The sequence below is a fragment of the Bemisia tabaci genome, chromosome 10 (genome assembly GCF_918797505.1).
Source record: "Bemisia tabaci chromosome 10, PGI_BMITA_v3".
Classification (NCBI taxonomy): domain Eukaryota; kingdom Metazoa; phylum Arthropoda; class Insecta; order Hemiptera; family Aleyrodidae; genus Bemisia; species Bemisia tabaci.
The window spans coordinates 38,693,618-38,717,682 of NC_092802.1; the positions used below are offsets into that span (position 1 = coordinate 38,693,618).

The 24,065-nt window shown below is 38.3% G+C and overlaps 1 protein-coding gene across 4 annotated transcripts; it reads right to left on the bottom strand.

Moving 5' to 3' along the window:
• Positions 1–2,705: 2,705 nt before the first annotated feature.
• On the bottom strand, positions 2,706–20,654 carry LOC109040558 (cathepsin B). Of its 4 annotated transcripts, none has more exons than XM_072305099.1 (7): positions 20,431–20,652; positions 18,901–19,096; positions 14,922–15,158; positions 11,705–11,908; positions 9,108–9,267; positions 6,819–6,929; positions 2,706–3,341 (listed from the first exon to the last, which is right to left on the bottom strand). In XM_072305099.1, the coding sequence occupies exons 1-7, from the start codon at positions 20,439–20,441 to the stop codon at positions 3,145–3,147; spliced, it is 1,116 nt and encodes a 371-aa protein (XP_072161200.1). In that variant the 5' UTR covers positions 20,442–20,652; the 3' UTR covers positions 2,706–3,144. The 4 variants fall into 4 exon arrangements, with proteins under 4 accessions (XP_072161200.1, XP_072161202.1, XP_072161199.1 ...); XM_072305101.1 differs by having other exon boundaries at positions 18,901–19,001; positions 20,431–20,651; XM_072305098.1 differs by having other exon boundaries at positions 18,901–19,099; positions 20,431–20,651.
• Between the last annotated feature and the right edge of the window lie 3,411 nt (positions 20,655–24,065).

The following is a 24,065-nucleotide window of genomic DNA, read 5'->3' on the forward strand; positions in this document are numbered from 1 at the left end:
AAATGGGTTATGAATCCCTTGAATCCTGAATTGTCCACTACAGAAGACAATATGAAGGAGCCAGTGTTCTGCCATCCTCGGGCACTAGGCGCCTTCTCCGCCTAAAAATCGGGCTTCGGCGCCTAAAAATTGGGGCAATGGGGCCATTGTTGCACCTAGAAAAGTTGACGCGTCCCGTGGATTCTTTCCAATTCCCGATTTCATGCGCCATGATGCATATCGATGGCTGAAAAACAATACCGTCTTTCTGACAATGAACCACTAGACAAGGTACGAATTAAAGTAATCTAATACATGTTTCTTAACCAGAATTTCACGTAAAACACGATTCGCACAACAAAAATTACTGAAACCAAACTCCTAACGAATATATAACGTTTTTATTTCACAATGGTTACGATTAATTTGAACTGCCCGCTCACAAGAGACTCAAAGCTCTACGTAAGTCAAATCGCGCACTACAACGGTTTCAGCAAGCTTCTCAACCGAGCAATGTTCATTTCCCGACATGTGTTGTTCAAACGATAAGCAATGTGCTATGACTCAGCCAAAGCGTTAATATTGAGGGTGCCAAATTTTTATATAGCAGAGACTTTCATGATAACGTTTAGCGCGCGATGTGAATCACGTAGAGCATTGAGTTTTCATGAGCGGGTGTTTTGAATTCACGCATCAAGAATCATTAAACATCTTCGTCAGGAGTTAATTTCGGTAATTTTTGTTGTGCGCATCGTGTTCTACGTGGAATTTTAGGTAAGAAACACATATCAGAATGCTGAAATTCGTATCTTGTCTAGTGGTCCATTTTAGCAAAAATGAGTTAGCGACTTTCCCGCCTTTACACCATGAATTCCGCAAGCTGATGTTCTTATTTTTTTTCCAATTCTGCAGTGAAGCGCTCTAATGCCGCTGTAACGTATGAAAAAATTGCAAACCTCATTTCCAAATAACGAAAATGTTAATTTAATCTCTTTTTCCTGCAAAATTTTAACTTTGCAGGTAGGTGGTATTGTTCTTCAGCCATCTATTTGTGAAAATCTGATATATGGCTCCTGAAAAATTGCAGATGGCTCTTAAGAATTGGATTTCCCGGCCAAGGGTCCAAGGTTCTTGCTAAAACTGTATGGGGAAGGAAGCTTAAACACTGAAAACATCATGTTTCCTGTCAAGAAGACACGTCACTATTGATGGTAAACTAAAAACCAGTGAAAAAACATATCTCTTGTCGAGGCTCATGTCCGGCAAAATGTTATTTTCTCTATTTATTTTACAAAATTAAGTACAATCAAGAGGACATGCAAAAATAATTGTACATGCTAAAATCAAGAAATATGGAAGGCTATGTAAATTTAATCGCTTCCAAGGGCGAGTGTACAGATTAAGTCCACGGGACAGAACACGAAAAAAATGATGTTACTAAATTAACAATTTTGCAGTTTGAAAAAGTGTCCGACAGGTTTCGAAATAACTTTTGCAATAAAAAAACTATAATTTAACCAACCTTGTGGTTAAATTAGCTTTCCTTTATTGTAAAATGTACATTTGAAACATGTGGGACGTATTTTTAACAATTTAATTGCTAAATGAGCAATCCATATTTTTTCAAGAAGAATGATCATTCTTTCGGTAAAGCTGTCTGGAAGGGCGACGGCAAACTGCCACCCGGGTGGCAGTTTTCAAGAAATTTGTATGAAAACTGCCACCCGTATAAATTTGAAAACTGCCACCGGTAGTGAAAACTGCCACCCGTGTAAATTTTACAACTGCCACCCACATGAATTTCGGCGCACAGAGGGTCGAAGCGGACATTTAGAGATTTTCGGAGATCCCAGGTAAAGAAAAAAAGTAAGTGGGTGGATGCTGTCATCAAGCGATTTGATGAAAAAATCCCCAACAAAGAAGGCGAAGTGATGTCCCTTTATGACTTCATGAAAAGAATTTCCACTAAATTCGCCAAAAATCCCACCAACCTCACCAAAAAGAAAGAAGGTAAAAGTCAGAAGAAAGTTCAAATGGTAAAAAAGAAAAAAAAGAATAACAAAAGTAATGCCAAATGATGAAAAAAGCTCCTAGTAGTGATGTACTCTTTGACTGTAATTTTACTAAAATGTTACTACTTTTAACTATTTTTTACTATAAACATACTGTAAATTACTGTAAAAATACTTTTTACAATTTTTCACTACTTTCAACTAAGAGTAATGCCAAATGATGAAAAAAGCTCCTAGTAGTGATGTACTCTTTGACTGTAATTTTACTAAAATTTTACTACTTTTAACTATTTTTTACTATAAAAATACTGTAAATTACTGTAAAAATACTTTTTACAATTTTTCACTACTTTCAACTAAGAGCCCATTGACCTCTTTTCACCATAATAAAAAATTTTAAAAAAATTGTATTAAAAAATAACTTTTAAACACGCCTTTAAAAAATCATCACAGACACTGCTCAATTTCTTATCATGTGTTGATTTTCAGTAGACAGTCCTCAGCCTGTCCAAGTGTGAAGGAAAGTTTGGTAAACTGTGCGACCCCGCTCAATCGCGCTCCTTGGTCAAATTTCAACGGGTGGCAGTTGTCACTACCGGTGGCAGTTGTCAAATTTACACGGGGGGCAGTTGTCAAGTCGGGTGGCAGTTTTCAAATTTATACGGGGGGCAGTTGTCCATGTTTCCAGGAAATGGGTGGCAGTTTACAGCCTCCCGTCTGGAAACTGTCCTCTTCGCTCGAGCATTCATTGGAGGACATTCAAGGAAAAAGTGTCCGACGGATTTCGAAATAAATTTCAAAATAAAAAAATTATAATCTAACCAACCCCGTGGTTAAATTAGCTTTCCTTTAGTGTAAAATGTACATTTGAAACATGTGGGACATATTTTTAACAATTGAATCTATTTTTTCCGTGAAGAATGATCATTATTTTGGTAAAGCTGTCTGGAAACCGTCCTCTTCGCTCGAGCATTCATTGGAGGACATTCAAGGAAAATGTGTCCGACGGATTTCGAAATAAATTTCAAAATAAAAAAATCATAATTTAACCAACCCCGTGGTCAAATTAGCTTTCCTTTAGTGTAAAATGCACTTTTGAAACATGTGGGACATATTTTTAACAATTCAATCCATTTTTTCCCGTGAAGAATGATCATTCTTTCGGTGAAGCTGTCTGGAAACCGTCCTCTTCGTTCGAGCATTCATTCGTACCACTTTTAAACTTGACCAGCCCGTTGTCTCCCCATTCGGAATTCCAAGAATTTGTAGCCAGGTAGTACCCGGGACCGTACCCGATTACCCTTACGGCGTGCCATCCCACCGATTTTCCAGTTACATGATGGTATATTCCTGGAAAAATTCACAGGTGTTGGTCATGTTAGTGCAGAGAAGGTTAGTCTAAAGCACTAGAGATTTAGATTCTTTTCTTTTCGATCACGTGATTGACAGGGTGTCTACCGTCATTCTGCCGTGCTAAGGAAGAACGCCGCATGAACATTCGAGAGCTGCCAAATTTTTCCCAATTAAACATGTATTTTTGACGACATTCATGCACATTTTTCTTTGAAATTTTCATGTATTTTAGATTTCAGTCCGAAAATTTTGGAAAATAATGTTCACAATTTTCCCGGAGAATTCGGTATTTATTGGAAGAAACTTGGCAATGTCTGAAGATTCGAACGGCGTTCTTCCTTAGCACGGCAGCATTAAAACCCGGATAATATGTTGATACAATACCACCTTCCCATACCTGGTCAGTTTTTGCGGTTATCTGGTCATAGCTGCGGAGGACACGCGGGATCGTAAAAGGAAGACTTGAAATAATTGATTATTTTACTTAGAAAAGTGAATTTGCTCCGGGCATGGAATTTTCAGTTGAATTTCTGGGCAGGTTTGATCACATGTAACAAATTTGTATGACAGAATCACAATTTAAATGAATGGAAAAATTCTTTATTGCATGCGAATATAGAGGATGTTCTCCTCCGGGGAATTCATTGTTACCAGATGGTGCTGAAAATCAGCACATTTACCCATTTAAACCCATCTATAATATTTAAATTTTACAGTATCATCTGGCAACCTCGTCGCAGCTATCACTAACACACTCTCACACGATTTTTTGAATGGCCAGAGGTGCTAACTAGGATTTGGTTGATGTCGTCAGGAAAATATCTGGAAAATCGGCCATGGATCAGGGAATTCCGAATCTATAGGAAAGCGTGACCACCTTGATTTAATTAATTCAATATTTTGGTTTGTAAAATCAAATAAGTGTCAATTTATTCGCGGTAAAAATCAGGAGATACCATTTGAAATGTTGGCTTCAGGACATTTTGTCAACAATTGTTTTTTCCGCGCAACTGTTTTGCCAGTAGTTTATGTCCACGAGTAACATTGGCGACAGTGACTTGGTCCAAGTGTCATATTTTAATCCGTATGTGAAATTATAATGACAATATTAAAATGAGTAAACTGAGAGATGAGGAGGTGTTGTTATGATAGGTCATTTTTGAAGTGAAACGTTGATTTCTTCTTTTGGTTCATTATCATTCGTGAATATTTGGTTTAATTTTTACCCTTAGAATTTTCGATATAAAATGTACCTTACTATACCTTTCTTTTCTCTTTTTTTAAATAAAAATATTACTTCATTTTAAAAACATTTACTTTTTTTACAAATCGATTTGCAACACTTTTTCTAGGCGATGGAATCGTTAGTAATTCTATGAGACGTAGTTGTGTTGAAAAAAACTATACAAAAAGTAATAAAAGAAAAAGAAGGAGCACACAATCTTCGGTTTTAACTCATTTTTACATAAATCTATAGGAGTCAAATGCGTCCAATTTTGAGCGTTTGGTTTCGCGTACACCATGCGGCAGCACAATAAAATCACAAAACTTACAATAAAAAATTAAAGTGCTTTGGAAATCATTATCAATTTAAATGAGAATCATCCATGCAGAGTGTGCAAACATTTCAAAATCATGAGTTGAAAAACGCTGACTCCGCGAGCTTAAATATTAGAGCCAAACAGAACGGAGCGGCACGCGGCGCGGCGTGCTGCTAGCGCGACATTCGCACTAGCGCCTACAAACCTAAGTGGATACCTCACGCATTGCGCAATGCGTGAAGTATCCACTTAGGTTTGTAGGCGCTAAAGATCGTGTCACGCCGGTCGCCCTCGCCCGCCGCGGCGCGGCGCTGCAAGCAACTATTATGCCTTAGAGGTGTTGCACAGTATCACCCGAAATTGAAGGCGCTCCAACGTATCAAGAATGACAGACATCCTTTAAGAGTACGGAGCTTTCCTCGCAAAATAAATCGAGATACACTTGCCGGGCTTTTTTTAAAAAGTTACTTAGGTTTTTAAATCATTGGAGGATTCTACAGCCTTGAATGAGCATTGGATTAGTGTTAGTGCGCGCATATGCTCCAGGCTCTCGCATTTTTAGGGATTAAGACCGACTGGAGTCTCTTCTTGCAGATCCAATACTTTCACTTAAAATCTAAAGCTAAATTTCTACATTTTATATATTTTTAAAGTAAGATTATCAATTTTATTTAGATATATTTGGTATTTGATTTATTTTACTTTAATACTTAACTTTTAAAGTTTTTTATTGTTTAAGTTTTTCTCAAGGAACTGACGGTCCTTGAGAATTTGTCTCCACGACCGGAATTCGAACCCGGGACCTGGTCTGCCGTGCTAAAGGAGAACGCCGCATTAACATTCGAGAGTTGGCAAATTTCCATCGATAAAATGTTTATTTTCTAAGGAAAGCTATGCATATTTTTCTAATACATTTTCAGAATCTCTGGGTAAAACTGCGAATTAAATTAGATGAAAAATTGGGGGAATATTATTCGTAAATTTACCGGGTATTTCACGTTTTATCAAAGGAAATTTGGCAACGCCTGAAAGTTCATCCGACGTTTTTCTTTAGCACGGCACTATTAGTGTAGAGTCGGGCTTTTTTCTCTGCCATTTCAGGTCAGACTAGGTCGGAGACCGAAATACTCCTCCATGATCCATGGTTTATGGCTTAATGATCCATAACTCGGCCAGGAAGTCACTCTTCCCATACTTGTTCATTGAGTGTGCATGACTTTCAACCCCGTAGCCTCAGACGGAAAATACTCTACAATATATGGACTCAACTCACCATACATAGATGCGGACTACACTCTGCAATAAGGGACTAAAATTCTTGGCGAATATCTTAAAGTCACGAATATTTTTCCTATACATTTTCAGAATCTTCAGGTAAAATTGCGAACTAAATTATATGAAAAATTGGGAGGAAATTATTCGTAAATTTACCGGGTATTTCACATTTTATTAAAGGAAATTTGGCAACGCCTGGAGGTTCATCCGACGTTTTTCCTTAGCACGGCAGTGTTGGTGTAGAGTCGGGCTTTTTTCTCTGTTATTTCAGGTCAGACTACGTCGGAGATTGCGGGAGCGAATCGGGCATCGAAGTCAGCAGTGGTGTGGCGTGCTTTGCGATATATCGATTGATCTGCCGTTCAAACCTATGGAAAAAGATAGATTATCAGGGTATTCGCAGCGAACACCTTAGTAATTGATTATTTACCACATCTTCAAATGGGAAAATATCGATATATCGTATAACACGCCACGCCACTGGAACTCAGGAATTTAATTTAATCGTCCTGAGCCCCCATTTACGACTCTTGTCTAGTGTCCTCCCTTGTCTAGTGACCCATTCCACGTTGAGCTCCCCGCTTCGGAGCCTTTTAAGGAGTAAAGAGATCCTGATTTTTGGAGCTGTAGAGAAATTAGAAACCCAATTATCCTGTACCTGATTTATAAAGTGGGAAGTCTGCGAACACTTCAAAGCTCATCGTGACCGGGCCAAATTCAAACAGCTCCTTTTTGAGATCAGCAGCTTTTACTTGGTAGGCGCGTTTACCTGATTAAGTAGTTTACCAATTAGTATCATAAGCCTTGAAAAATGTGTAGTGTTGATACTTGGATTGCATTTTGCAAAAAGGAACCGCTAGCATTGCAATGTTGCTAAGATTGTGCAACTTCTTTTGTCTTGGAGGAAAAACCCGATTATCCCTTAATAGTTTCTATTTAACTCGCTAAAAACTGTAAATTTAAGACAAAAATTACCATCTAAATTTCATAGTTTTTCACAATTTCCGCAATTGTATTATAAAGGATGAAGTTGTACAATCTTCGCATCATTGCAATGCTAGTGGTTCCTTTTTGCAAAATGCAATTCACTTATGCTATGCATTGTGCATGACTTCGACCCCGTAGCTTCAGATACGAAACACTCTAAAATACATGGACTCAACTCACTATACACAGATGCAGACTACACTCTGCATTAAGGAACTACAATTCTTGGCTTATTCTAGAAACGCCGTCTGTGCCACTAGTTTCTCTATAGAAATAGGCTCGTTACTGATGGGTTAGAAATGTTTGTTCCATATTGCAAAATGACGTCCGCCTGTCGGCTCTATATGGTTTTCCTTATCCTATACCGTAAAGTTCATAATGAAATACTGCATGAAGTGCGAAGTTCAGCGTTATGATCCATGTTTTCTCATCAAAAGTTCCCGTAGAAAATGATTCCTACAACGAAAATTACTAAGACTAACTGCTGATCATCATTTTAATATTTTTCGATGCATAAATTCAATACAGCTCATAAAAAATCATAATTCTCTTGGTTAAATCGCACAGTAAACGTTACTGTGACAGTAGCTGGCGGTAATACACTACGCGAGCCTTAATTTCGGCGCATTAGCTCAACTTTTGCTCGTTGTTTACGCTTTAAACAATGTAGGGTAGGGAAGGAACTCTGTTCGATATGGAACCCTGCCAAAACCGTTGTATGTACTATAATTTTTCGTGTGAGCGGGAAATGCAAATTGTACGTAACAAATCTTGAATTGAAACGTTAATATCTTAGTTGGGAGGCCATTTTAGTAATTTTCATCGCACAAATGAAGTTCTTCATGACATTTTGAATAGGAAACATGTATCCGAATGCTTAAACGCACCCTCTTTGGTGGTCCAAATCAAAATGCAGAAAACGAAGTATTCGCAGCAAAATTAGCCAGGAGCTCTAGAAACCAGAACTAAACTGGTAATAATATTTTGAATGTTTGTGCGTTTAATATAAATTGTTTCATTTGAATTTTCTCTCTGTTACAGGTAAGTTTTTGATTTCGCTCCTTCAACTCTAATTCAAGCAAAGAAATTGTGAGTTGATTCTTTATTTCAATTGAAACTCTTTTAAAATGAAACTCTTTCGAAAGAAAATCTCTGTTGGTTTTGAGTTAAAATTAGTAATTACGGCTTTGCGAATCGTGTTCTACCTGGAACATTGTACATGGAACGTATATGGATCACATTTTTCATTTGGGAACTACAGGTATCCTCTCATCTATAAAAGCACCTGTCTGTATCGGGGAACAAATGACACGTCTACTGTTTCTAAATTAAGCCAGAAATTGTAGTTTCTAATAATTGCAAAATATAGGCCAGATCAGAATGTTTAAATTCATACCTTGTCTGGTAGTTTATTATTAAGTCGCAAATTTAGTAGCCTCGATCAGTATTTTTCATGAGCATGTATATTTAAAATTCAAGGAAGGTGACTCAGATTATCGATCTTTTCCCTTTTGAAGCTACACTGGAAAAAAAAAAAAAAAAAACACATTGGATCTAGAGTCCAGACTCTTGAAAACATCGACAAGATAAAGGACTCTTGATTCAAGCAGATTTAAGCTTAAATCCAAAGGAATTCCGCTCAAATTAAGAGGCTTGGTTCTTGATTTAAGCAAAAATCCGATTGAATCAAGAGTATTTTTTCTTGTCGAGGTTTTTTAAGAGTCTGGACTCTAGATCCAATGTGTTTTTTTTTTCCGGTGTATGGCAAAGAATCGATTATTCAGATGTAAGCTGCGAACACCCTCTATATCGATCCTTTTCCATACATTTAAATGGCAGATCAATCGATTTATCGCAAAGCACGCCACGCACTGCAAGGCGTGTGTGTAAAGTGAGAACCAACTAGTGCGTAGGCGTAGAATGTTCTGCTCGAGAATCCTTGTCATTCTCGTAAACTCACCAAAATGTCGGTCCTTCGCATAGGGAGTCTGATAACTTTTATTAGGGCATTCCGTTTTACAGGATGGGACTACCGTCTCATTGTAACTATCGCAATCTTTATATCTGCCATCTCTGCCCATATGATGCGTGCAAGGTTTTATCTGATACGGCATGCAACCCTGCGAAATTTAATTTTTAATTAGTTTTTCCATCGAAAGAAAAGGTCGTGGGATTACAACGTCCTGATTTGAAATTCATCTGCGTCTTATCCTTTTTTGGACGCATATGCATCCAAAGGAACGATATTATTTGAGACATGAGCCATGTCCTGCATGTATTCTTATGGACCTCAGGGCTCACATCAGAATGAAAGTAGTTCCTTTTGCTTTAAACATGTACTTTTCATCATCAATTTGTGAGCTTCGGACGAATCTTGCTGCAATAAGTGAATCATCAGCTCTGCCGTCCTGAGGAGTAACGCATCTGAATGTTGCCACATTTCTTTTAATGTGTATAATGTGTTTGGAAGAAGTTATGAATATTTCTCTGTTCCTCCTGTTTTTATTCCCCAGCGAACTTTACTTAAAAGATTGAGAGTGTCTGTCAATTTAAAGGAAAAATCCTCGTACCCAAGTAGCTTGCAATTAGAGTTCAGTAACTTGCAATCACATGATAATATTTTTTCTACCGCATCAGAGTGTCGCGCGTGTTGCGTATTCATTGATCGAAGGGACGCTTTTCATGGAAATTTATTGCATTGCAAATTGTTTATTTTTCTGACATCATGAAACTTACCCCGTTGATTGTCCGAAACGATATTTATGCACCAGATGATATAAAAATATTGTTATTTTCTGGGGGGGGGGGGGGGATGCAATTTTACTGTCATCGATCTCAATTTTATTTCAATATTTGAAAACCGTGATGCAATCGACGAACCCTTGAATTGATCGATATAGTCGTGAATAAATCGACAACTCCATGAATCGGTCGACTAACCCTTCAATCGATCCCAAAACCTATGAATCGATTGATAAAACCCGCGCGAACCAATCGACTAACCCGTAAATCGATCGAATCACATCCTCCTGTTTACGTTTTATTTTACCATCGAGTCATGTCGATCAAATTGATTTCGGGTTCCAATGATTTCGTCGCCCTCCGGCCAAAGTATAACAAATGCCATGCGACGTTTCAAAATTTCCGCCGCCACTTTATTTTTTTACAGAAAAATCATAGGTTGAATCTGTTTGAAAATTTCACTGGATTTTTTTGGCAGCACAAAGAAATTGCAGTGAAATTTTCGGACAGCTTCATTGACCAATTCCTCTTTATAAAAACAAAATGGAAGCAGAAATTTTGAAACGTTGCATGACACATGTGATTATTCGGTCGGAAGGTGACAATCCAATCTATGTTGATCGGCTCACGTCAATCAAGTCAATACCTTCCTGAATGGATTGCATTTTGCAAAAAGGAACCACTATCATTGCAATGTTGCTAAGATTGTGCAACTTCTTTTGTCTTGGAGGAAAAACCTGATTATCCATTAATCGTTTCTATTTTACTCGCTAAAAACTGTGAATTTAAGACAAAAATTACCATCTAAATTTCATAGTTTTTCACGATTTCTGCAATTTTATTGCAAAGGATGAAGTTGCACAATCTTATCATCATTGCAATGCTAGTGGTTCCTTTTTGCAAAATGCAATCCAAATATAGTGCTGAATGACTGATTAATTGGATTGCATTTTGCAAAAAGGAACCGCTAGCATTGCAATGTTGCTAAGATTGTGCAACTTCTTTTGTCTTGGAGGAAAAACCTGATTATCCATTAATCGTTTCTATTTTACTCGCTAAAAACTGTGAATTTAAGACAAAAATTACCATCTAAATTTCATAGTTTTTCACGGTTTCCGCAATTTTATTGCAAAGGATGAAGTTGCACAATCTTAGCATCATTGCAATGCTAGTGGTTCCTTTTTGAAAAATGCAATCCAAATATAGTGCTGAATGACTGATTAATTGGATTGCATTTTGCAAAAAGGAACCACTATCATTGCAATGTTGCTAAGATTGTGCAACTTCTTTTGTCTTGGAGGAAAAACCTGATTATCCATTAATCGTTTCTATTTTACTCGCTAAAAACTGTGAATTTAAGACAAAAATTACCATCTAAATTTCATAGTTTTTCACGATTTCCGCTATTTTATTGCAAAGGATGAAGTTGCACAATCTTAGCATCATTGCAATGCTAGTGGTTCCTTTTTGAAAAATGCAATTCAAATATAGTGCTGAATGACTGATTAATTGGATTGCATTTTGCAAAAAGGAACCACTAGCATTGCAATGTTGCTAAGATTGTGCAACTTCTTTTGTCTTGGAGGAAAAACCTGATTATCCATTAATCGTTTCTATTTTACTCGCTAAAAACTGTGAATTTAAGACAAAAATTACCATCTAAATTTCATAGTTTTTCACGATTTCCGCTATTGTATTATAAAGGATGAAGTTGTACAATCTTCGCATCATTGCAATGCTAGTGGTTCCTTTTTGCAAAATGCAATCCAAATATAGTGCTGAGTGACTGATTAATTGAACTGATTCAGTTTTTACCTGGTTTGTGCCAAATTCTCCTCCGGTTACGACGCCATGTTTCTTGTAGTATTTGAAAGCAATCTTTTCCAAGCCCCCGTCACAGCCACGACATTTATCTTCGTCACAGCAAGAAAGGATCTCCCACGCTGAAATCATGTCCTTGAATTTTCCGTCACTGGAAATGCAAATCCTATCTGTGATCACGGATGCGGAGGAAACTGCCTGAAAACGACCGTTTTGATGGTCAAGTGGACGTATTTCTGCCAAACGGAGCCATGTGCAATATGATATAAACCCTGCTATGCATATCGACGGTGAAAGTTGGCAATCACATAACTCGTTTGCGGTGTCTAAAAATCACGGCCTCTATGGTATTCTTTTAAAGAAGAACAAACTGACATCATTCCTTGAAGTTTTTGCAGAATTTTCCTCGCACAGAGAAGAAAAATTGTGGCAGTTTCAAAGAATTGCCGGCCGTCGAGTAGTTTTCCGTTTAAAAAATAAAGTATGACAGGAAGTCTGCGACGTCGCAAACCGAGTTATGTGATTGCCGACTTACACCGTCGATATCTCCTTATGGATCTCAGGGCTCATGTCTTAATGCACATAGTTCCAACTCGCACGTCATAAACTCGTTCAATTGAACCACGTTTAACAGGAAGTAACCTTTAACTGGGCAATTTAGTTTTTTACGAGGAAACGTGTGTGCGGATCCCTTTGAAAATTTTAAGGAATTTGCTTCGCACTACATACAGAAATTACATCGACATTTTCTCAAAACTCTGCACAATCGTTTTCATGTAAAAAATTAAATTGTCCAATTAAATTTGGCGATAGTTGATGTGGCTTAGTTCCTTTCCGTTTAACGCGGTCCGAATACGATCCATTACTTTTCACTTTGTATGTCATTAATGTTTAGACGATAAAACTACAAAAAATCGCGAATCTTTTTCATAGTATTTTAAAATCTTCCTTCCCATTCAATCAAAAGAAGAAAAACTAGAGCTATCGAGAATTTGTAGGTGTGTGCAATTTTGGGAATTTCAGGTTTGAGATGATTCTACTGAGTGAAATCAGCGTAAGATTATCCTTGGTTTCTAAGAGGAACTATTGGACGTATTTCTATCAAACTGAAGTATGTGCATTATGACATGAAACCTGAGATCCATGAGAATACATGCATAACAGGGCTCATGTCTTAATGCACATAGTTCCGTTTGACAGAAATACGTCCAATTGGGCGTATTTCTATCAAACGGAACTATGTGCATTATGACATGAAACCTGAGACCCATAAGGATATATGCATAACAGGGCTCACGCCATTTTGCACATAGTTCCGTTTGACAGAAATACGTCCAATTGGACGTATTTCTATCAAACGGAACTATGTGCATTATGACATGAAACCTGAGACCCATAAGGATATATGCATAACAGGGCTCACGCCATTTTGCACATAGTTCCGTTTGACAGAAATACGTCCAATTGGGAGATCCATGAGAATACACGCATAACGCGGCTCACGTCATGATGTATACAGTTCTGTTTTGCAGAAATACGTCCAATTGAAGCGCTAGTGCAGGAAGGACATTTCTTATTGTTAGTTGCAGTGTATCAGAATCACCATTGAAGTTGTATCCGGGTTTAATGAAAGCAAATGTATGGAATTTGTTGAAACTTTCACTGAATTTTCTTTATAATTTTGAGATGCCGAAATAAAAAACCCAGAAAATTCACCCAATAGTTTCTTCTCTAAAACATGAATTAGCGGTGGAGATTCTAAAACACCGCAACCAAGATGTGCTCTTTCTGCATCCAACGCAATCATAAGAAGAGATATGACCAAGCCACTTCTGCTGAAATACGTAAGATTAATAGGGAAAATTCCACCCGATGGCGGCTCAAAGCGGCAGATTTTCTCACTTTAAAATCGGTTTTCAAACAATTTCACACGTACGAAAAAAATTTGAAAAATACTGCGGACGCAGCTCATAAGGACTGTCAGATACACCACTCATTTTTCCACGCAAATGCACCACTAGACAAGGTAAGAATTTAAGCAATCTGATACATGTTTCTTGACCAGAATTTCACGTCGAACACGATTCACACAACGAAAATTACTGAAACCAATTCCTAACGAAGATATTAACGTTTTTATTTCACACTGGTTACGAGGAATATGAACTGCCCGCTCACAAGAAACTCGAAGCTCTACGTGAGTCAATTCGCGCACTACAACGGTTTCAGCAAGCTTCTCAATCAAGCAATGTCCATTTCCCACCATGTGTTGTTCGAACTATTAGCAATTTGCTATAACTGAGCCAAAGCGTCAAGATTGAGGTTGCCAGATTTTTATATCGCAAAGACTGTCATGATAACGTCAGCGCGCGATGTGAATCACGTAGAGCCTTTAGTTTTCATGAGCGGGTGGTTCGAATTCACGCATCAAGAATCATGAAATCGTCACCTTCCAGGCAAATTATCACAAGCGCCATGCGACGTTTAAACATTTCCGCCGCCATTTTACTTTTTTACAGAGAAATTTTTCAACGAAGCTGTCCGAAAATTTCACTGAATTTTCTTTGTGCTGCCGATAAAATTTAGTGAAATTTCCAAACAGATTCAACCAACAATTTCTCAGTAAAGAAATAAAATGGCGGCGGAAATTTTTAAACGTCGCATGGCGCTTGTGATACTTTGCCTGGAAGGTGACGAAATATCTTCGTAAGGAGTTAATTTCGGTAATTTTCGTTGTGTGCATCGTGTTTTACGTAGAATTTTGGTGAGGAAACATGTATCAGAATGCTGAAATGCCTACCTTATCTGGTGGTCCATTATCTATTGCTTGCAATTTTCATAGGCCTGTGTTCACTCAGTGAAACAGTTACGGAAGTTTTCATGAAATAACTTTTAATATCTCCTTCAACCCAAAAAAATGAATAAAATTGAACCGAGTTTAACAGAAAGGAACCAAGCCACATCAGCTATTGCCAAGTTTGACTGGGCAATTAATTTTTTTACGAGCGAACGTTTGTTTGGATTTCTTTGAAAATTTTAAGGGATTTGCTTCGTAGCATGGAGAATTTTTACTGAAATTGGTACGAAAATCCGCACAACCGTTTTCATGTACAAAATTAAATTGCCCAATTAAATTTGGCAATAGCTGATGTGGCTTGGTTCCTTTCTGTTAAACGCGGTCCAATTGTCAATATTTTATTGAAACTCATACCCAACAGCCCCCGCAGTTCCCTTGGTCATAGATGTGGGAAAGGCTGGGACAGTTGGTCCACTTCTTCCTCGCGTCGAACTCAGCCGGTGGATCAGCACCCGAATAAGTGACGTGGAACTCTTCCTCGAGGTCGTCTGAAACCGTTCCATTTGCTTGTTCGTCTCTCTCGGGTCTCCAGGCTGAAACAAGCCGCTTGAGGTAGTCCGGATCCGTGTCGTCGGGGAAGTTCCTTCCTGCCTGTACCACACCCATAGGAACACTTGGATTGCATTTTGCAAAAAGGAACCACTAAGATTGCAATAATGCTAAAATTGTGCAACTTCATCTTTTGCAATAAAATTGCCGAAATCGTGAAAAACTATGAAATTTAGATGGTAATTTTTGTCTTAAATTTACAGTTTTTGGCTAGTAAAATAGAAACTATTAATGGATAATCAGGTTTTTCCTCCAAGACAAAAGAAGTTGCACAATCTTAGCATCATTGCAATGATAGTGGTTCCTTTTTGCAAAATGCAATCCAAATTGTCGACAAAAATTGTAAAATTTTACGTTTATCTCATCGCGATTATAATATTTAGTGGTGCGCTCTATAGAAATTTTACGAGAAAACCAATGGAACTACTTTCAAAACATCTAAATTTCATATTAACGTAGGTGTACGCTTTTAAAGTTTTTCATTCTTGTCCGACCTCTCCCATTGACTCGATCCACTGTGCTTCATGAAGATATGGTCCACGTCGATTTACTGATATGGACGTATTCCTATCAAACGGAACTATGTGCATTAAGACATGAGCCCTGAGATCCATAAGAATACATGCATAACAGGGCTCGCGTCATAATGCACATAGTTCCGTTTGCCAGAAATACATCCATATAATCAATAAAATGGGCCTGTTGCGAATTTCAGCTAGAGCAAAATGATGAGTTGTCTCTAATAGAAAATGGCTCAAAAATCACGATGAGCGCGTCAAGAAAGTCTGAATTACACTACTAACGTCACAATCTGCCTAAGAAGTGTGCGTTTCTTAAGCTTTCCGCTTCAAAAACGATATTATGGCACAGGTTAACACTCCCGTGAGAGGAGTCGTTCCATCTAACCCTTGCGCACTAGGATGCTACACGATAATCAACATGGTCGACGCCAACCCACCAAACACAGTCACACAATTCTAGAATATTTGATTCTCAATGACCCATGATTTTGCTTGGGCTGTAAGCGCTAAAATGTTACTCAGAGGTAATTATTTGGTTGTTTCCAATTCGCCTTCAATTGCGTCGGGAGCAATTGTTGCTACGAATATGTTGTGCGTGCTGATTTTAGTTCATTACATAATTGACTCTTTGAAGGCGTTTTGTGTCGGCAAATGGCGCACCCTGTTGGAGAAAAACAAAATAAGAGATTGAAATCTACTTCTGATTTTCTTCAACAGAGAGCGCTGTTTGTCCACATAAAACGCCTTCAAAAAGTCAATTATGTAATGAACTAAAATCAGCACGCACAACATATTCGTAACAACAATTGCTCCCGACACAGCTGAAGGCGAATTGCTTGCGCTCATAAAACGCCCTCAGAGAGTCATGTATGTAATGAAAGGGAATCAGCACGCGCAAAATATTCGTGACTGCAATTGCTGAAGATGCAGCTGAAGTCGAATTTTAAACAACCGAGCACTAGGATGCCACACAATATACAACATGGCTAACGTTTCCGCGCGCAAATCGTGAGGAAGCACCATGGTCTCCATCGGCGGAAGGCGGAAGACAAGGTACGAATTTAAGCAATCTGATACATATTTCTTAACCAGAATTTCTCGTAGAACACGATTAGCGCAACAAATATTACTGAAACTAACTCCTAACGAAGATTTCAACGTTTTTATTTTCCATTGGTTACGAGGAATTTGAACTGCCCGCTCACAAGAAACTCAAAGCTCTACTCGAGTCAAATCGCGCGCTACAACGGTTTCAGCAAGCTTCTCCATCGAGCAATGTTCATTGCCCATCATATGTTAGTCAAACCACAAGAAATTTGCTATAGCTGAGCCAAAGCGTCAAGATTGAGGTTTCCAGATTTTTATATCGTAGAGACTATAATGATGAACGTTTTAGCGCGCGATGTGAATCACGTAGAGCATTGAGTTTTCATGAGCGGGCGGTTTGAATTCACGCATCATGAATCATTAAATATCTTCGTAAGGAGTTGATTTCGGTAACTTTTGCTATGCGCATCGCGTTTTACGTGAAATTTTGGTTCAGAAACATGTATCAGAATGCTGAAATTCGTACCTAGTCTAGTGGTCCATTATAAAAATACCGGTTGATAAATCTCGTATTGTCACGTATGTTTTGGGTGGTTGGTGTCGGCCATGTTGAATATTGTGTAGCATCCTAGTGAGCAAAGGTTGGACAGAACAGCTCCTCTTACGAGATGCTCACCTGTGCCGTACCGGTTTTGAAGCGGGAATCTCAGAAATACGCGCATTTCTCACGTAGATTGTGAAATTAGGAGTATATTTTAGACTTTCCATTGCGCTTATCGTGATTTTTGAGTCATTATCTACAAGAAGTGGCTCTTTTTTCTTGCTCTAGTTGAAGTTCACAACAAAGCCCATTCGATTTGGATGAGTTGAAATGACAACGACGACAGCCAAGGTGTAATATTTTCTGATATTCATTTTGACAGGGACCTTAAACGCTTTATAATCATCTTTAGTGGCTAAATATGTGCAACGATAACTCTACAAGGCCTGCGTCAAAAGCGATGAAAAGTCAATACACGGAGAAAAAAACTTTGTGCTGGGGACACTAAGTTTAGGTCCTATTGACCTCTGAATTTTTCTGTTCTTGCACCTGAAAACTTGAAATTCAGCCGTCAAATTTTGTGTCACACATAAGAGATACTTCGGTGCTTTTTTCGAATCTTGAAAAGCTTCAGCCGAATCACCGAAAGGTTTCAGGTATGTCGCTTGAACTTCAACAGCCGGACCTCAAGTTATCGGGTGCACGATCCATGCACGAAAACTTCAGAGATCCGTGAACTTCGGGTCTTACGTACGAAGTTTTTCTCTTCATGTACACGCTATGAAAATGCATTACCCATACAAAATGAATCTTAGCTAGTTTAATCCAAAAATAACACCTTGGCTGTTGTTATCACAACTCATCTGTATCAAAGTTCATGAACAGTCATTCCAATTCCAGTCTTGTCCAGTCGTGCCATAATTAAAGAAGTTGACTACATATCTATAACATCCCTGTTAATATCCTTTGGTTTACGCTGGACGCATACATCGATTTATACTTGCACCATACTGGGACAACTGGACCTCATTTTGCAATTAGGAACTTCAATTTCTAGCTCAACCGTAAAATCACTTTTGTGCATAGGGAAACTAATGGCACATACTGCTTTGTTTCTGAAATAACCAAGAAATTACAGTTCCTAATCGCAAAATGCAGTTCAATTTGTCGACAGCACTAGGAGGAAAGCAAAAAAAACAGTGTGCCTTCAAATATTTGATAATGCAACTCGGGCACTAAGAAGCACAAATAGTTGTATACAGGTGCTACAATCAGAGTTTAATGTTACACTGAAAAAAAAAAATTGGTAGAATTTACCATTCCTTCACGCTGTATATCACACAGCGTGAATTTAAAGTCGAGTCTGCCAGAGGAATGGTTACCTGTACCAGTATATAGTAACGTTTACCTTTCTTCTGGTAGAATTAACTCTGAATTGACGCTGTGTGGAATACAGCGTGAAGGAATGGTAAATCTTACCGATTTTTTTCAGTGTAATACTGCGCCTTAAAAACGTTAATCATATCACTTCAGCGTCGCCAAATTTCCTTGACTCATATACTGCAAATTTCGTGGAAATTCCTTCATTTTTTCCTTTTAAAAAGTCGAGGAAGAAAAGAAAACCAGATTTTTTGCTAATTTGTATTTTTTTTTAATTTTGAGGAAAGGTTCTTACCGTCCATGACGTCTGAACACGGTTAATGTACTCGATCATTGCATCCTGATTTTTGAGATTGAAGGTTTCTGAATCTCCCGAGAAAATGTCCCGTGCTAACGCTGGAAGTAAGTTCAAAGCTCCACAAAAACAGAAAGCTTCCCATAATAGCCGGAGGTAGTTTACGAACTTGAAAACTGCATTATTTATTTCATATCTACTAAAAATAACAAGTCAACGGTGTAAGTCAGCAATCACATAACTCGTTTGCAGTGTCTGAAAATCTTCGCCTCTATGTTATTTTTTTGAAGGAGAACAAATTGACATCAACCCTTGAAGTTTTTGTAGAATTTTCTTCGCACAGAGAAGAAAAATCACAGCAGTTTTAAAGCATTTCCGTCGAGTAGTTTTTCGTTTAAAAAATAAAGTATGACAGGAAGTTTGCGACGTCGAAAACCGAGTTATATGTGTGATTGCCGACTTACACCGTCGAAATGGTACATCTTCGTTTGAAAGAAAGCAAGTTTTTCTTGTTGTCTGCTCGTAACACATTTCACGAAAGAAAGCTTTCATGATACTGTTTTGAGAATAATCCTGTCGAGCATGCGAAACAACGATAAGCACTAACGAGTTGTAGATGTAACAAATGAGTTTTTTGCTAGGCAATTTATTTTTATTAAGTTCACCTTTTTCATAATTGATCTAAGTTGTTAAATTAAGTAACCTTTAATTTATACACTGACTCATAAGCACCTTTTGATGTCTCACTCTATATCCACCTTATCAGGCCTTTACGGACTTATTCATTTTGCATTAAGGAACTACAATTTTTGGCTCATTGATAAAGACATTTTTCTCCATGCGGGAAGTAATGGCATATGTGTTGTTTCTAAAATGAGCCAAAGATTGCAGTTCCTACTTGCAAAATCAGGGTGCCTACCGTCAGTAAAAATCGATAAATATCAGAAAATTTAATATCTTCAAGAAACATCAGGGTAATATGTAGTCTAATTGACCATAATTGTTTCCTCACCTTTCAAAGTAACCTCGGAACGTTAGAACTTTTAATGCTGAAGTTTTTAGGAACCGTGCCTTTGGACGAAGTTATGGATGCCTTTTGTCGTATAAAGTATAGTTTTTACCCTCCAAAAGTTTCCCCAAAATGTCCATACTTTTCATCCCAGATCCTCGTCAATATCTGTTCTTGTCAAAGAAGGGGTATACTTAACTTAACTTTAATTAGTTTCTAATTGAAATCTTTTTTAAGCCATCGAAGTGTTGCACTGTGAATTGGACCGTGTTTAGAGGAAGGAACCAAGCTACATCAGCAATTGCCAAGTTTAATTGGGTAATGTGACTTTTTAAAAGAGGACTTTTATGCGAATTCATTTGAAAATTTTAGGGAATTGGCTTCGCACTATGCAGAAAATTCACTGAGAATTGCACAATTGCGTTTTCGTGTAAACAATTAAACTGCCCAATTAAATTTGGCAACGTTTGATGTGGTTTGGTTCCTTTCTGCTTCACGTGGTTCAAGTATCACACACTTACCTGGAACGCATTTCTTCTCGGGTGGAATCCCTCGTTACTGTCCCTGCGTCAACCAACAAAATTGGAACCGATAACGACCGACTCAACCAAGCTAGTGTAAATTATATCGGCCTGGTATGGGTTTTTGAACTTTAAACTTTCGATTGGATCAATTTGTTCCAACTTTGCAGGAGCAGAACGAGTTTTGAGCTAAAGTGGCTCTTTAAAAAGATTCACATAGCGAACACGTGCAGTCGTGCACAATGATTCATACTGTCAGGTGACATGCGCTCGAACAATGAATCAGTAAAAAGTTGAAGATGATTGAGCGCCAAGTCTTACACCCACGTCATGAGCAACTCGAAAGTGAGCTGATCTTGCAAAAAATGGTACATGAATCAAATGAAGCCTGGATTGCGCACTTTACAAGGAAAAATTTGACTTATTTCTGCCAAACAGAATTGTGTGCATTATGACGTGAGCCCTGTTATGGATATATTCTTATGGGTCTCAGGGCTCATGTCTTAATGCACATAGTTCCGTTTGGCAGAAATGTGTCCAATTTTTCCCGCCTAATCACGCATGAAACCCGTGGACTGGTAATTTGCCACTGCGTGTATACATTGCAGTACGTAACTAATGACGCTAAAGTCTCGAAAGTTAAAATTGCTAGAAACGCAACTATGATACTTCTTTGAAAAATCAAGGAGACAGTTTTCACTGAAATAAGCATTTTTTAATATTATTATGTTCGTCGATAAAAATTTAACACCATTTTACGAGGAGACGGTGAATTTGGAAGGATAGGGAGGGGCCTGATTGACTTTTTGGGAAGGTGAAAGACACATTTTCATCACAATACAAACCAAAAACTCAAAGACATCTTCAATACATCCGTTCTATCAAATACAAGATAGAAAACTTACATCAACCGGCAGGAAACCACGTCTCAACGGGTTCATTTATTTTATGCATTTTTTTTTCATTTCGAGAGAATGATATTTTTTCGCCTTTTTTTAAGATTCGATTTTCATCACGTTTTATTTCGGTCAAAAATTAAACATTTTAGTGCAAGCAAGAGTGCTTCAACGTGCACAACTGCGAAGCAATCATTTGCCTCTAGAAGGCGTTCATGCCGTGTCTTAGATAATTGGAGATAAAATGGACGCATTCCTGCCAAACTGAACTATGTACATTGAGACATGAGCCCTGAGACCCATAAGAATGTATGCATATCAGGGTTCTTGTCATAATGCACATAGTTCCGTATGGCAGGAACACGTCTATTCTTTCGATCTGCTTTGGAATAGAGTCATGGGCAAATTTCGGGGAAAAATCCTCGATTTTGATTTGGTGTGGCGTCGAAAAAAAGTATTTTCAGAAAACAATTAATGGAGATAAAGTCTTATTTTGACCCTTAAAAAAGGTCAATCGTGCAGGTCACAGAATCGTGACTTGATGCTGGAGTCTCGTAGATCAGCTAAAAATAGTGAGATAAGTCCAAACAGCAACTTTCTACTCTCAACATTATCCGAGATATCGCGATTTGAAGCATTCGGTTTATGACTTGGATTGCATTTTGCGAGAAGGAACCACTTGCATTGCAATGTTGCTAAGATTGTGCAACTTCTTTTGTCTTGGAGGAAAAACCCGATTATCCCTTAATAGTTTCTATTTTACTCGCTAAAAACTGTAAATTTAAGACAAAAATTACCATCTTTTCATAGTTTTTCACGATTTCCGCAATTTTATTGCAAAGGATGAAATTGCACGATCTTAGCATCATTGCAATGCTAGTGGTTCCTTTTTGCAAAATGCAATCCACTTCATCCTCCGCGGTTATGCATACCATTATCTCTTTTACCTTGCGTTCATCAGCCGGTGATACATACGTATTTGCTCTGGTTACTCAATATGAAACTCAAATCAAAGCAAGGTGAGGGGAACCAAGGGTGTAACAAGGACGACCGAATTTTTCAAAGTGCGATACCTCAGATAATATTGATCGTAGAGTGATGCTGTTTGGACGGATCTCATTATTTTTAGCTATAATGTAGGAATCAATCGTCAAAACACGATCATTTTACCAGCGCAACTAACCCAGCAACTTAGAGACACTAGCTCCCAGGAAAACCGGAAAATGTCAAGGAAAACGTCAAGGAGTCCGCAAAAATTCGGCATGTCACGGAATTTTATCTTGCAAGCTATTTTTGTGCCAAGAAAACGCCAAAGAAATCGAAAAACACGGTTTTTCGGAAAATTCTTCACGAGCTTTGCTTAAATTTTACAAATGAGGGCAAAATATCTCGTGAAAGTTTAGGCACCATATATTTTGCTTAATTTTATTACACTCTATTCCTAAAACATGAAAGCATCTCACTTACATCTAATCAGTTTAACCGTGTTGAAAAATCAGTATTATTTTTCCTATTTGTCAGGAAAATGTCAGGGAATTTCAATTTTTTCTCTGTATTTTGGTCGATTTGGCCAAGACAATCAAGAATATGTCACGGAATTTTATTTTGCAAGCTATTTTTGTGCCAGGAAAACGTCAGGGAAATCGAAAAACACGGATTTTTCAGAAAATTCTTCACGAACTTTCCTTAAATTTTACAAACGAGGGCAAAATATCTTGTGTAAGTTTAGGCACCATATATTTTGCTTTTTTTTATTACATTCTATTCCTAAAACATGAAAACATTATCACTCACATCTAATCAGTTCAACCGCGTTGAAAAACTAGTATTATTTGGACATATTTCTGTCAAACGGAGCTAAGCGCCATTGGGGGAGGGATGTAGAGGGGGGCTTAGATTGGCGGCGGAACCGAGCGTTGGGCTCATTCCGTCCCATACTCGCAATGCTTTTCCATGGCGCTTAGGTCCGTTTGACAGAACGCACTATCCGGCATTCTAAATTCCTCAAAAGGAACTCAAATTGGCGCTTAGTTCCGTTTGACAGAAATACGTCCATTTTTCCTATTTCTCAGGAAAATGTCAGGGAATTTCAATTTTTTCTCAGTTCTGGCCGATTTGGCCAAGACAATCAAGAATACGTCAGGGAATTTTTTTGTTGAAAATTGCTCGACAGCCCAGTACATCGTCTATGTTTGGCTCTATCTCTTGCGTGCAACAGACCTAGCGTCTCTTGTATATATTTTTGGGACTACTGAGAGGATCTTCGTTTATATAATCACCTGGAACATCTAGTTCATCGGGCAATGAGGCCAACCAGCTATCTATCTTTGTCGATTTTTTCTTTTTCCTTTCATCGGGATTATTAACATCGGCTCCCTTCTGCTCGCGCGGAGGCGATGGTTGAGGCGCTGCAAAATGCACATGTTTCCCATTTATCTCCCCGTTAGGAACTCCCTTCAGTTGGGTCCTGTTGTGTTTATTTCTCGGCAAATCTCTCTGTCTTTGCCCCCTCGCGTTGGGGCTTGGTGAAGTTCCGTGACGCCTCCCCCGCGGAGGTCTTCTCGACGTGTAGGTGACGTCATCTCCCCGGGTCGCCGTTGTTGCACTTGGCCGCGGGGATGTTGATGAAAATATTGGGTGTTAAAGGGTACGTCCTCTGGCCGCGAGTCCCGGTAGACTTGACGCTGAAGAGAGGAAGGAAAGGAATAAATAAGTATATGTGAAGGTCTGAAATACTCT

Excerpts from the sequence above, each read along its gene's own strand:
- LOC109040558 (XM_072305098.1), bottom strand. Across the intron at positions 11,909-14,921 it reads GGAACTGCGGGGGCTGTTGG|GCAGTTTCCTCCGCATCCGT; the intron begins GTATGAGTTTCA and ends GGTCGTTTTCAG. Across the intron at positions 3,342-6,818 it reads CTTCCCACTTTATAAATCAG|GAATATACCATCATGTAACT; the intron begins GTACAGGATAAT and ends GAATTTTTCCAG.